This window comes from Dipodomys ordii, unplaced genomic scaffold (assembly GCF_000151885.1).
Source record: "Dipodomys ordii isolate 6190 unplaced genomic scaffold, Dord_2.0 Scaffold40, whole genome shotgun sequence".
NCBI classification, from domain to species: domain Eukaryota; kingdom Metazoa; phylum Chordata; class Mammalia; order Rodentia; family Heteromyidae; genus Dipodomys; species Dipodomys ordii.
Window position 1 is genome coordinate 7,549,225 of NW_012267256.1, and position 14,215 is coordinate 7,563,439.

The 14,215-nt window shown below is 40.1% G+C and overlaps 1 protein-coding gene across 1 annotated transcript in view; it reads right to left on the reverse strand.

Moving 5' to 3' along the window:
* Positions 1-14,215, reverse strand: part of Tmc1 (transmembrane channel-like 1) — a 116,537-nt gene that overhangs the window by 39,064 nt on the left and 63,258 nt on the right. The window contains exon 8 of the mRNA XM_013018431.1: positions 5,740-5,882. Coding sequence (XP_012873885.1) covers positions 5,740-5,882 — 143 coding nt within the window. The remainder of the gene's footprint in view (positions 1-5,739; positions 5,883-14,215) is intronic.

Here is a 14,215-nt window from a genome sequence, read left to right on the forward strand (position 1 = left end):
CTTCTTCTTCTTCTTCTTCTTCTTCTTCTTCTTCTTCTTCTTCTTCTTCTTCTTCTTCTTCTCTTCCTCCTCCTCCTCCTCCTTCTTCCTCCTCCTCCTCCTCCTCCTTCCTCCTCCTCCTCCTTCTTCTTCTTCTTCCTCCTCCTCCTCCTCCTTCTCCTCCTGCTCCCCCTACTATTTCTTCTTCTTCTCCTTGAGTATTTTGTTGGAGAATGAAAGTCTCATGTACGTTCCTGCCTGGGCTGGCGTCCAATTTCAATCCTCAGATCTCAGCTTCCGGACTAGCTAGGATTACAGGCATGAGCCACTAGTACCTGGTCTGGTATCTTCTTTTTCACCTTCCTCTCATCTATTAATTCATCCTCTAAACAATTACCCTTTTAAAACCATGTCACATTATCGTTTTTAGGTCTAGATTCCTCATAGGCTGGAAAACATGCAATATTTGTCTGTGAGCTGGGCTCAATTATACAGAAATATGAAATTATTCTGTTTAACTGTTTACAGAAAAGTGGGTGGGATTAGAGAACACCATGTTAAGAGACATAAGCCAGGCTCAGAAAGACTTGTGTGCAATCCTAATGCAAATTGGTTATATATATTCAAATACAAATTTAATTTTTTGCTTTTATATATCATAGTGCATTCATTATAGATTTATTTCAATGGTTCGAAATTCAACCTACTGCACATCTTTTTTTCTCTCTCACTGTAAATTAAATTTTACAATGCACCTACTATGAAATGATCCCATATGTGTTCTTTTTTTTTAATAGTGATCTGAGACCAAAAGGAGGAAGAAGAGCAGTAACATAAAACTAACACTGTAGGTTAACAGCCCTCTCCAAGAATATCTAAATCCCTGCACCTTTAGCCCTACTTTGTATGGATGCTTATATATTCTTTTGAAATGTATTTGTTCATTTTGAGATGTTTGTTTCCTTACTAGGAAGCCCAGGTGGTCCTGGAACTTCTGAGCTTCCTACCTTCCCTTCCCTAGCATTGGGAGTACAGACACGCACTGCCAAAGTTCATAGATTCTATACAGCCTAATAGGTTCTGAGAAATACCTCAACACAATTATTCCTTTCGTCTGTCTCCTACGTTACCCCTTGAAAAGGTTAATGTCACGAATTTTCATACTTGTTCTCATCAAAGCTTAGCAAGTGATCAGGTAGTTACTCATTTTCTCTTTCTTCTACCTGAGCAGGTTGAGTCTCCAAGTTATAAAGTCATTTCCTGGATCTTATCTAGCAATAACCAGGCAGACACATCAAGATCTCAGGCTCTCCACCTTTATTCCATGTCCAAACTAGGACATCAATGAGGAATGCTAAACTACATACATGTCTCTTTTTTTTTTTTTTTGGAGCTTCGAAAGGATCAGAACCAGATAGTCCTTCTCATGAATGGAGGGAGAAAATTGTTTATTTGATAAACATGGCATTGTCACTGTGCAAAGGGCAGAGCCCCAAATAAAAATGCCCACTTGGCAGATAAGTGATTAATGGATCTCTATTACAGAGTTTTATAGCTGAAGATATCCTCTGACAGAAGGAGCCTTAGCTACAGGCAAACTCGAACACCCTGACATATGAAAATCACATGAAAAAAGATAAAATACTGAAAATAACAAAGGAGGATGGCAAAGATAAAGCTGCTCACACACATTTTTATGGAGGTTTGGGCCAGACACAAAGTCTTCCACGTACAGCTCTACTTCTTATCTAAAAGAGCACAAATGTACCTACATATCATGTTTTTCCTTCTTCAAAGGGGTTATAGTTCTGAACTGGTTTATCTATGAAAAATAATCTCAATAAATCATTTACTTTGACAGAGCTGTCAGGGAAGGTAATTTATGCTATTGCTTAACATTTCTATATTGAATTTTTTTGTCCTGAACTTCAAGTCTACCCTGTTATTTACATGCTGGCATGTTTTGGTTATTTTATGATGCATGGAAGTTTATATATATATATATATATATATACATGTATATGTATATATATGTATATGTATATATATGTTCTTATGGTGCATAGACATTTTGAATAAATCAAATAAATTCCTCTTTAAAATCCTAAATCAACTCTGATATTTTCAGATAGCCTTTAAGAGAAGTTAGGAAAAGGAAGAGAATTCTGAGGAAGGTAAGAAAAGAAACTCTTTAGAATCTGACAGAATAAGACATAAACACACACACACACACACACAGAGCAAATCATTGAATGGATGATACAAATTATCATGTGCTGATTTCTTCACAGAAAAAAAAACAGGCAAAGAATAACACAAAAATATATAGGCATAGTACATTAGTTAAAACTACTGGTCAATCTTTGTAGTCTGTTTCCTAGCTGAGAACCATAAGAAGAAAGACTTTAATTTCATTCACTGTTAAATTCCCAGATACTAGGAGCTACCTAGAATTCCTATCAGAACTTCTTCATATATAGTTATTTAATGAATGAATAAAGCTGCTTGAGTTGTACACAAAAACACCACTTGGAAAAACTCCCCTAAATAAATAAAAATATCATAAATAGCTTTTACCTGAGGCCTAGCATACGTGATTGCTGTGCTATTGTTACTCAGACTGACCCTGTGATGCGTTTTCACAGTATTCTCTCACTTTACAAACCACTATTCCTAGTTCATGTTCCCATGAAGAAAGATCCTCAGACTACAGTTCATCACTGTGGATTCAGAAATGGACTGTGGTGATTTCATGTTTTCCTACCTCATTGCTTTTCTACCCTAAACATTTTCAATAGAAGGGCAAGTGTATTCTGTTGTTGGTGATTCTTTTTTCATTTTTGTTTATTTGTTATTGGTTTGGGTTTTTTTTATCAGCTGGTCCTGGGGTTTGAATTCAGGGCCTGTGCACTGTCCTTTATGCTCAAGACTAGTGCTCTACTACTTCAGCCACAGCTCTGCTTACAACTATTTTCTGAGAAGTTTATTGCATATAAGAGTCTCACAGACTTTCCTGCCCAAGCTGGCTTCAACCGAGATCCTCAGATCTTAGCCTCCTCAGTAGATAGAATTACAGGCATGAGCCACCAGCATCTAGTTTGAAGTGCATTTTGAAGGGGAGGCATGCTATTCCATGATCTATTACAGGTTCTAAAATTTGCCATTTGTGATATCTAACATTGTCATCTTCAGTGAAAATATCCCTGAAGAGTAAAAATATTGGACTTAGATCAATGAGGAGCTCTGATTGGTTAATCAGACAAAAGATAGTTTATTTGTGGGTGGGACTGAGGAGGCCGATACCACATCTACAGCTGTCTCACCTTTGTAATCCTCACCAGCAGCATGTGTTTACTGAGCCCCAAAAATGTGACTAGTAGCTAGGTGTGCCTACAAATTCAAAGCCATGGGTTCAAATCTCAGTACTGAAAAATAAAGTGCATAGAGTAATACACATCAGATTACAATGACTTTATTCTCTCCCCCCCCCAAAAAAAAGATACATAAAATTTCATTAATAGAGATTAGGGATTTAGCTCCGTGGAGAAGCACTTGCCTAGCAAGTGCAAGTTCCTGAGTTTGATCCTCAGCTCTGAAAAATAATCAATAATGATTTTATAATGATTACATCTGGAGAAGATATTATTTTTGGAAGATATTATTTTTGAATATCATGCTAAGGGCATGATATTCAACCTTGTTTATAATTTTATATGGCTACAAGAAAGTTTTAAATCCTATATTTGTCTTGTCTTGTACCATCTTGCTCGGGATATGTTAAGTTTATCCGAGAGGATACTGTATTAAGCACAAATTTATTAATGTATATATTAATGCACAACCGCATACTCATTTGTGGTGATCTTCTCTTGTGTAGCTCTGGGAATTAAACCCAGGACTGGGAATTAAAACCCTGACTCTATGCTCTAAGAATATGAACATTTTTAGAATAGGCTAACAATATCCCCACAAACTTCAATTTATGTATCATAAATAACCCCCTGAGGGGTGTTACAAAATTCCCTCTGCTGGTTAGAGGACAGTCAGGTAGAAAGTCAGTGAGACATTATCTCCAAGAACAAGCCAGGTGTTATGGTGTGGTGTGGTATGCCTATAACCCCAGGTATACAGGAAGCATAGGTAGGAAGATTATGGTCTGAGGCCAGCCTGGCCAAAAAGTACAAAAGAGTTAGGGACATAGTTCAGAGAGTAGAGCACCTGCTAAGAGGTACAAAGCCCTAGGTCAGACTAGTTCCACCAGAGAGAGAAACAGAGATAGCGACAGAGGCAGAGGAAGAGAGACAGAGATAGAGAAAGAAAGAGCAGGAAGAAGAGGAGGAGGAGAAGGAAAGGAAGGGAGGAGAAGGGAGAAGAAGGGGAGACAAGGAGGAGAAGAAGGAGAGAGGAAGGGGAGAGGGGAGAGGGAAGGGAAGCAGGAGAGCAGAACAGTGGTTCATTAATCTGGCACAGCTCAGTGATGGCTTGCCTATGGCTTCACATTCAGGAGGTATTAGATTCCATTCTCATCCTCTCTCTCTCTCTCTCTGTCACACACACACACACACACACAGCTGAGTACAGTAATTAGATGTGCAAACACATTCTAAAGTCCATGAACACTAAAAGAGTAACACAGAAATGACACATGATACCCCAGCCATAAAAATGGTGCATCTCATTTTTTTTATTCCAGTCAAATAAAATGGTCCAAAGACCAGAAAATAGCGTAGACTTTGGTTTTTACAGTTTGGTTGTTCTTTATCAGATGAACAAGATATTTTGTATCTTAGATTTCTGATTACATTTGGTCCAGTTAAGAATATTTTGGATATGTGTTCTTAATGAGGATTTTTTTCAAGTCCTGAAAAGATTCTTGAAATGAAATCTGACATTTTTCTTTGAATGAGCAAGCGAATGAGGTAAAGATAGAATGCAAGACATGTCCCAGTCTGCACCAGAGCACCCCTGCTTTGCCTAAGTGGATATCTTAACCCTTCTTAGGCAAAATGTTTGGTTTAAACATCAAAACAGAGTTCATGGTATCGTGACTGTATGCACAGCCAAAAGAACAGGGCCCTTAATTGAGATATTACAGCTCTTCTCCTCATCTGGTTCAGAAAATTAACTGAAAAATGGTTTTCTTTTATAGTCCCAAATAACTGTGGTAGGTTTTGGCAGTGTCTTTATGTAATCAATGTCCCAGTGAAATTCTTTCCTCTACTCCAATAAATCCTTTCCCATGACAAACTATGATTATATAGTTGATTTCAGTGATCTCACGGGGTCTTGTTCATTTTTGTCAACTTAAAAAGCTAAAGTTTTGTTTGTGGATGAGTGATTATATACTGGCTTTAAAAGAAATTAACAGAGAATGCATTCTGCCTACTGAGCTGATGCTGCTTCACAAGGCTTTTTGCATGCAAGAGGTCGGGAGCTTCTCCCTTGTCTTGGAACCCTTGATTGATACCTTGAATACAAAAAGGCCCTTTGCAAAAATGTGCAGTTCTTAAAATACAAGATAGGCACCATCATCCTAAGCCCCCGAAGGTGATTCAAAGGTCTGGGTTCTTGTTCAACCCTTTTGCTTTGGAGAATATTACTGTCCAGAATTTGTACTGATATTAAAACTACATTTCATCTCTCCAAGACTGTGCAAACACTAGCGTGACATAAGAACAAACTTATATCCAGTTCTCAAATAAGTTCCCCCTTTGATTCCAGGAATCACCGTGTATTTCCCAAGAGACACATAAAACTTACGCTTTGAGGACAACCAGAAAGCTGTATCCGATGCACATGATCCCCACCAGGAAATAAGACAGGGGAAGTCTGAAGTTCAGCCATCCAATCGTTCGTTTATTGTCATAGTAGCCATAAAAGAGGATGGAATATTGTGCCAAACCCTAAAATCCAACAATAAAACCACTTAGCACATACCGCAAAGAGAAACTCAAAGGACAAGAGAGCCTGGAGAGGAAGAACGAGATGACATTTCTTTTCAAATATGGGGTCACCTCTCTGACAGGAGCCCTAGTTTTTGTTCCACACTGTGAAGGTTTCGGCTGTCACAGCTTCTTGGTTTACATGAAATTCAGTGACTTGTAAGTTGACAACATTTTAAACCAAGCCCAGGCTTGCTCCACTGTGAGTCCATTAGCGTGACAAACCCATTGATTTAAACATCAAAACAGAGTTCATGGTCGCATTCGCTTTACAGTGTTGAAAGCTTGCTTAATACGGTCAGGAAGGAAATTCGTGTCAGAAAAATGATGTAGCAGGTTCCCTTTTCCAATCAACCGAGCCATAATTAAAGCAATTCTACAAAGTGGGAGAAAAACAAGGAAGGGGTAACATTGTCCAAAAGAAGTAATGTACTCATTACTTGACTTATGAAATAGTAAACCCTCCTGATAACACCTTCATAATAACAATAAAATGATATTAAAGATAAAAGAGCAGTCCTTCTTCAACACAGAGGTTGTGTCTCAACTCCAACTATTTGGAAAGACTAAGTATTCAGGAGCATACTGGAGGCTGAGATCTGAGGATCTGGATCAGAAAGTCTATGCGACTCTTAACTCCAACTGATCACCAAAAATCTAGGAGCAGAGCAACGGCTTCTTTGGTGGAGCAACTAGCTTTAAACATAAAAGCTCAGAAACAGAGCCCAAGCCCTGAGTTCAAGCCCCAGGACCAGTACAAACAAAGACAATGAGATGATATTGGGTCTTCCATTCATAAAGACTATAACAGCATTTTCTCTAATAAGCATGTCCATTGATATATCGTGTTTTCTTTCCTAAACATTACTTGCCAAGAGTTACCATTTCCCAAAGCCTCCCAAGAAACTCCTGTTCATACAGATAATACTAGCATACTTTGTTGTTTCCTCTTCTATGGTGTTTACCTCTCACACACACACATCCTCTGTTTTTCACTCATCAATATTAATGCATGGTGTCCACATTACCATACAGCCGCTTCCATCTCCTCTCTGATTTCTCTGACAATCGTTTCATATTATTGTGCTTCGTAAAATGAGAAGACAATAACTTGCCAATTTGAGAGATTCTCTTAAGATCAGATGACTCAAACTAGAACCTTACAGAACTTAACTGTTGCCTTTAACATCTATAATAACTGCTTAGTTGTGGGACTTACAATCCCACAATGCAAAAAGAAGTGGGGAGACAGGAAGTGTGGAAAGGAAGAGGGAGAAATGACTCAGATGCCAAATTCCTGGGGAGAGAATGATGCCGAGTAATTGAGAAAATAGCCTTAAACAAAGAGCATATCTTACTCAAATCAGAGGTTAATGGAGATGGAAAGAAAAAAAAAAAACAAAAACGATCGCTTCCAAATTTGCGGCAATGTTTTTAATACCGGAAGAACTAGTGGGAAATAAATCAGCAGAAAATCTCCCAGGAACTCGTGGGTTTAATTAGGGCTGGGATGAGATGAGAGGGCTGTAAGTAAATAGCGCTGAACTTTCCTGCTCTACACAGGCCTGTATTTTTTTAGTTTCAGAAAAATAAAAGAAGGCCATTATGGGATGGTTAATCTTGTGTGTCATCCAGCGTGGACCCTGAGGAAAGCAGATCAGTTTTGGGGTGCCTCTGGGAGGGAGTTTCTGGATGAGATTAGCTTAATCTTTGAGTCAATGAACTCAGTAAAGCAGGTTGCCCAGCCCAGTGCATTGGGCCTTGATCAAGCCATCTGGGGACTGAGGGCAATGCATAATAGAAGGAAGAATTTTCTCTTTTGTAACCTGTCATACTGCTTCAGCCCGGCAGGCTCAGCTCATCTCCTCCTGCTCTTAGACTGGCTTCCATGCCATCAGTCCCTTGGTTCCCAGGCTTTGGTGTAAGACTTAATTACTCTACTGGCTAGCATGGTGTTCTAGCATTCAGGAAGCAAAGGACTTTGCCTCCATAAATGTGAGTTGATTGCCTAAAATGAATTTCCTCGTGTATGTAATAAAGCCATTATTTATACATACTGTCAATTATATATAATATACAAAGATTTATATATCATAAATCTAAATAAGCAATTGAAAGTCTGTCTATATATTAGTTTTGGATTATCCATTTCTGGAGAACCCTGACATATGCAATCCTGATGAACACTTGGAGGTAAACCATTAGCAAAAAATAAATAAAATCTCAATTGTAGAGCAAATGGGCTAATCGTGTGTCAAAAATTTAAAAAAAAAAATAGACACGGATTTATCAAGACCAGAAATCTTTAGGACTTCTAAGAGCTGACTTCCATTTCATCTTCCTGTTTCATACTAATCTAGTTCAGGCCTTGCCCTCAACTGTGTTAAATCCAATCTCTTTCTATTCTGTCCAGAATCTTCTCACATGTTACCCTAGCTTGGGGCAATGATAGCCTGTTTATTTTCCCCCATGGAATGATGGTTTCCAAGTTCCTCTGTTTTCTTCGCCACTGAGCCTTCCGCCACTTCCTTGCCACAGTCCTGACACTCAGCATCAATGAGAGCTGTGATAGTAGCAATCAATACATATTGTGAATGACTGAGCACGTGTTGAGCGCCTTCCTGCGGCTCACAGGATTCCCTTGGGAGCCTGAAGAAGTTGCCACTGTGAGAAATAAACACTTCCCCTCTCTGGGTGCTCTGTTCCACGTGCTGGAGATCCATAAAAGTAACTCTCTCAGTAGTTCTGGGCTGCTTCACTCTGACCCAGAGGAGTAGAAACCAAGGGAATAGAAGGGCAGTAAGTGATGGAGTAGAAAGCTCCTTTCCTGCTCCAGATAGCACACTGTGTCCTCTGTCCCTGCAAAAGGAAGTCTGTGCTGGCAGAAAGGTCTAGATGCAAGGCCTACTTTGTCCATAAAGTGTTGCCACATTCTTCAATGCCTCCTTATACGGTTACAGAGATGACAGGTCGAACTCCACCCAGCTTATGCTTCCTTTGCTGTTGTCTTTGTGGTTTGTTTGTTTCTGCCTGCCCTGGGATTAGATCTCAGGGCCTGGGCACTGTCCTTAAGATTTTATGCTTTAGGCTAGCTCTCTACCACTTGAACTCCAGCTTTTTGGTTCTTAATTGGAGATAAGAATCTCACCGTTTCCTATTCAAGCTGGCTTAGAATCTCAATCTTCAGATCTCAGCCTCCAGACTAGCTAGGATTACAGGTGTGAGCCACTAGCACCTGGCGTTACTCTTTGTCTTTTCTTTGGTTAGCTCAAAACCTGGGCTGAACAATAGAGGAGGTATCATAAACCGCAATAGTTACTATCCCTATACCTATTTTACACATAAACTGAGCCTCAGAGAGGTTAAGGAACTCCTCCAAGTTCACACAGCCAGTAAATATGGTCGGAATATGAATTTGAACCAACCTTAATGCCAGGTAGTTAAGCACTTTGCTATATTCCTTCTCCTGGGCTGTTTTTGTCTCCCAAGATTTGTATCATGCTACAGCCATATATTCCCCCAGAAAGAAAGAAAAACAGGGAGAAGAGGAAAGAAAAAAGAAACAGAGAGAAGGAGAAACCGGAGGCCATGGCTCACGCCTGTAACCCTAGCTACTCAGGAGGCTGAGATCTGAGGATCGCGGTTCAAGGCCAGCCTGGGCAGGAAAGTCCATGAGGGTCTGATCTCCAATAAACCACCAGAAAACCAGAAGTGGTGCTATGGCTCAAAGTGGTAGAGTGCTAGACTTGAGCTGAAAAGCTCAGGGACAACTCCCAGGCCCAGAGTTCAAGCCCCATGACTGACCAAAAGAGAGGGGGGGGGGAAGGGAGGGAAGGAGGAAGGAAGGGTCATACCACCAAGTGTGCGTGGGCTTGGATCTGTGCCCTTGGATTAGTCCTAATGGTGGAAGAACCTCTTAGAAAGAAAGAACCCTAGACATGTTTTTTTAAGAGAGAACTTCTCTATATCTGTAAATGTTATAGTCTAGCATTTTTTCCTAATTGATAACTTCAGAATTGGGATCAAAAGCCACCTTGAAGATGACATGAGGGGGAAATGTAGATCTATAACTAGCAGCTGGTAAGCTTGTTAGGTGAGCACAATAGCTACCAGGCCTCAGGCTCATCTGGTGTGTGTACCAGTCAACATATGTTCAGTGGTTGGCACTTCATAAATATTACACCACACCACGGTGGGGGCGGAGGGCATCCTGATTCTATACCAAGCTTTTGCTCCGCTTGCCTAGTTGCTCTACATAGACAGAAGTGTGTAAATGGCAGAGGTATTATTAACAAACATCGTTTGAACACAGCTTTATCAGACACATCTTAGGAGCTCATTAAGGTATGGCTTGAAATATGTAAGTTGTAGAAGCGGGGAGGATAGCCCTCCTTTCCCCCCAGAGAGCATGTGGCTCTGCAAACATCTCTGAAAACTCTGCAGCAGACATCTGGGAGTGATTAAAATAGAACTGAGTCGTAGCCCGGCCAGTGTTCTATTCAGTTTCCATGTCAGTGCGTCCTGCTTTCTCTGTGGGAGCACTCCCCCACCCCCAAATCTGTGACAGAAGCCAAAGCTGGAGCCAAGGGTCAAATGAGCACAGAAAATTCCAGCCCAATGCTGAGATTCTATGCTAGAACAAATGTCTACTGATTCTGTTGAGAAGCTGCAGTAGGTCTAGGACAGAGTCCCTGACACATTTTCATAAGAAAGACAATGCTTTGATTATGGGGTCACTATGAATCAACTCCTATTTATGTAACTAGCATATATGAAGAACATACATTAATATTTGCCAAATATTCTACGTAGACAGAATGGGAGTCTAGATTACAGAGATGCCGAGGAGTTTTGCAGGTAAAATATCTATTCATAAGTATTTGTCACCTGAAAGTACAGTCGAATACCATCTCTTCAGGGTCTCTTAAGATTATAAAGAAATAATCACTGGGTCAGCAAATCCTGTCTCTGGGAGGTGAATGAGTTTCATCACTCAAAAATCTACTGGACCATTAATTTGGGGGAAAACAAGTTATACAGTTTTAACTGGTGGGAAAGGGAAGCAGCATTTACAAAGCATACTTGTTAAAAGTATGTGAGGGAAAAGTGAATCAGGGTACACTTCTACTTATCTCAAAATTATTAGCAATACCTTCATATGGAAACAAGTTCCAGGTGTGGGTAAAAGAGGGATGATTTCACTGAATAGCTAATAAAGTGGAACTTGGGAGAAAAGCAAGGAATGATCACAAATCAACACTGATGTCACAGGAACAGCCACCAGGCTGGCCCCAATCGGCTGCAAGCTGACACTCAACCACATCCTCCTCTCCAAACAGACCCAACAGGCTTTTGCCTACTGCTTCGTTCACATCTGAGTTTTCCTTTCTCTTTACTGTAACTTAGATCTAGACCCCTAAAACACGTCACATGGAATGAGGAGATTACAAAGAGATAGCTGGGCTGGGCCTTAGCAGTTCTTCCACTAGCTGTCTCTTTCTATGTCTTTCTTTCTATCTTCATAAAGGGCACACAGGCAGAGAACACAGCTGCTGGAACCCTTTCTGCTATCTCGTGGCATCACCATCAAGATCTTGTTCCTGTTTGTTGTCCCTCCAACAAATTAATGTGTTGGTGAGATTAAGTATCCAGAGCAGGCGTTTATTAAACATCTACTGAGAGCCAGACATGATGCTAATCACTTATATAGACAATCCCATTTATTTTTATGACAGCCTGATAGGTGAGCATCAGTCCCATCATTTTACACGTGCCTGTGGTGGTTGTCTAAAAAACCTCACAGGTAAGTGTGTTGGCAGGATATTTAAACCCAAATCTCTCTGAATCCCATAGCTCAGTTTCCTTCCACTTTTGTGCTATAATAATTGTGCAGTTGCATTTTCTTTTCTTTTTAATTTTTTATTGTGGAAACACCATACAGAGGGGTTTCGATCACATGGGCGAGGTAATGAGTACACTTCTTATCAAGCATTGTTGCCTCCTCCTTTGTTTCCCCTTGCATTTTCTGTTGTGTCATAACAGGTACCTAATATCCAAAGTGGAAAATTCCAGACCCTTGATTGGACGCCCATGGTACCTCATGTCACTTGGATGTTGTACAGAAAGTATATACTCAGCAGATTTAAAGAGCTGCCCCAAGCCTGTTTTCTTCTTTTTTTGGGGGGGGTATAGCATGCCCAACACAACCCAAGTTACCCCCATCCAAAAACCCAGGCATTAGCATCATTGTCTCAATTTCACCCACAATCCATATCCAATTGCTTAATGAATCCCCAACTTCCTATGCCCCCCCACATTAAGCCATTAGATAGAAATGTCTGAATTACTACTATTCACACGCCTCACGGCTTCGATTTACAAGACTCCCACCTCATCTCATAGTAGCCCAATAAGACCGTGCATCACACAGTGGTCTTCTAAAGAATAGAGGAGACTATGTTTCTAACCTGCTTCAAAATCCTCCTATCTCTCTGCTTCCAATGGGAAAAATCTGACTCTTGGAATGATGAAATTATCCTCCCTGACTAGATCCTTCTATGTGCGTGTAGTTGTACAACAATTTAGTCTAGTCTATTTCCATGAAGGTAGGCATACTGTCACTTGCCTATAACCCCAGCTACTCAGGAGATACAGGCAGCAGTATAGAAAGTTCAAAGACAGCCCAGACTGAGGTTGTGGGGAAAAGTAATCCCTATTTCAAAAGCAAAGAAAAAGTGTCTAGCATTGTGATTCAAGTGGTATACTACCATGAAACCCCGGGTTCCATAAATAAATTAAATGATACAACCTTAAAGCCTCTACAGACCCTCTAAATCAGACCTAACTAGCTGTTTCTGGAGATAAGAATGCTTATTCCTTTTTCTTGGTAATTCTTTCACATCCCCAGAGTTTCACTAAATGAATCACCATTCAACCCTCATCTTTCCTTCCTTCCCCTCAAACACCAGGGAGATGACTACAGTGATTTCTCCACTTGATAAATGGGGGATTTATGAGGCTGCTACCTCTCAAAAGCAACTTCTTCTTGAAAATAAGCTGTGATCAATGTAAACTGGATTAATTTAGAGTTATATAGAAGCAAGCCCATTTGGCTAAGGGTCCTCTTGTTTGGTCTCTTTTGGTAATGGTTGTGGGATGTTTGATCTGCCTCTCCTTTTCAGACAAATTGCTCTGAGCTCAGATGGGAAAGAGTTATTGTTACTGGGTCCTCTCAACACTCTGATAAACTGAACTCCAGTAAATCTCAACTCTGTCTACCTCCTCTCATTATGCCTCAATGTGCCTAAAACAAGGATCTAATAGCTTATATTGCCAAATTAAAATGGAAAATTTTTGTTTGCACAACCAATTGTGGCATAACATCTCTGTGCATAGGGAATATGTTAGCTGTGGTGATACTCCCAGTATCCTGCATTCAATTTGTGCTTGCAGAATGACTGAATGGAGAAAGACATTGCTTCTGGTGATCATTAGCAGTCCTTGGTTAAAGTAAATGCCTTCAGATTGTCCTCTAAGCCACACTTTTCTATTCTCCTGCTCTGTATTCACCCATTTAAATAAACCAGTGTTAAGTCATTCAAGACAGCAACATGACAATAGTAATCTTATACTCAGGTCGAATGAGTCAAAGCATCAAAAAGGGTCTGAGAGACAGTAAAGCTAGAAAAACGCTGGTGTTTTCCTATGATCTAATTGGCTAAAACTCACAAAATTAGTCAACATCAGTCCTATAAAAACAAGCTGCTGTGGTGATTTCATATCACAAAGAAAACGTACTCATGAGCTGCAATGTGGTTTAGTTGTCTGACATATACAAGCCCCTAGGTTCTAGCCCCATCAATGCACATGAATATGTGCGCGCACACACGCATACATACACACACATACACACACACATACACACACACAAAATTGCTACAAAGTAGCAATTAAAAGCATCATGTTAGGAAGTTTGCTTGGATGGTTTTGTTAGAATTCTGAGATCATTAACTACCTCCTTGTTTTGTAAAGTCACACAGAGAAGTTTCATACTTGAAACAAAAGCTGTGTGGTCACCTAGATGCAGCCTATATTGACTACACTGATTATTATCTACTTAAGTGGGAGTCTGATGGAGAAAGCACACCAGTAAACACTGACTTAGGGAAAACGCACCAGAGAACATTGAGTTCTGAAATGTTCAGTCTTATATGAGGAGCATATATTCTATTTCAGACATTTCAGTGTGTGATGTCATCCATGTCAAGCATAATTTACAAGCAATTGAAAGCATA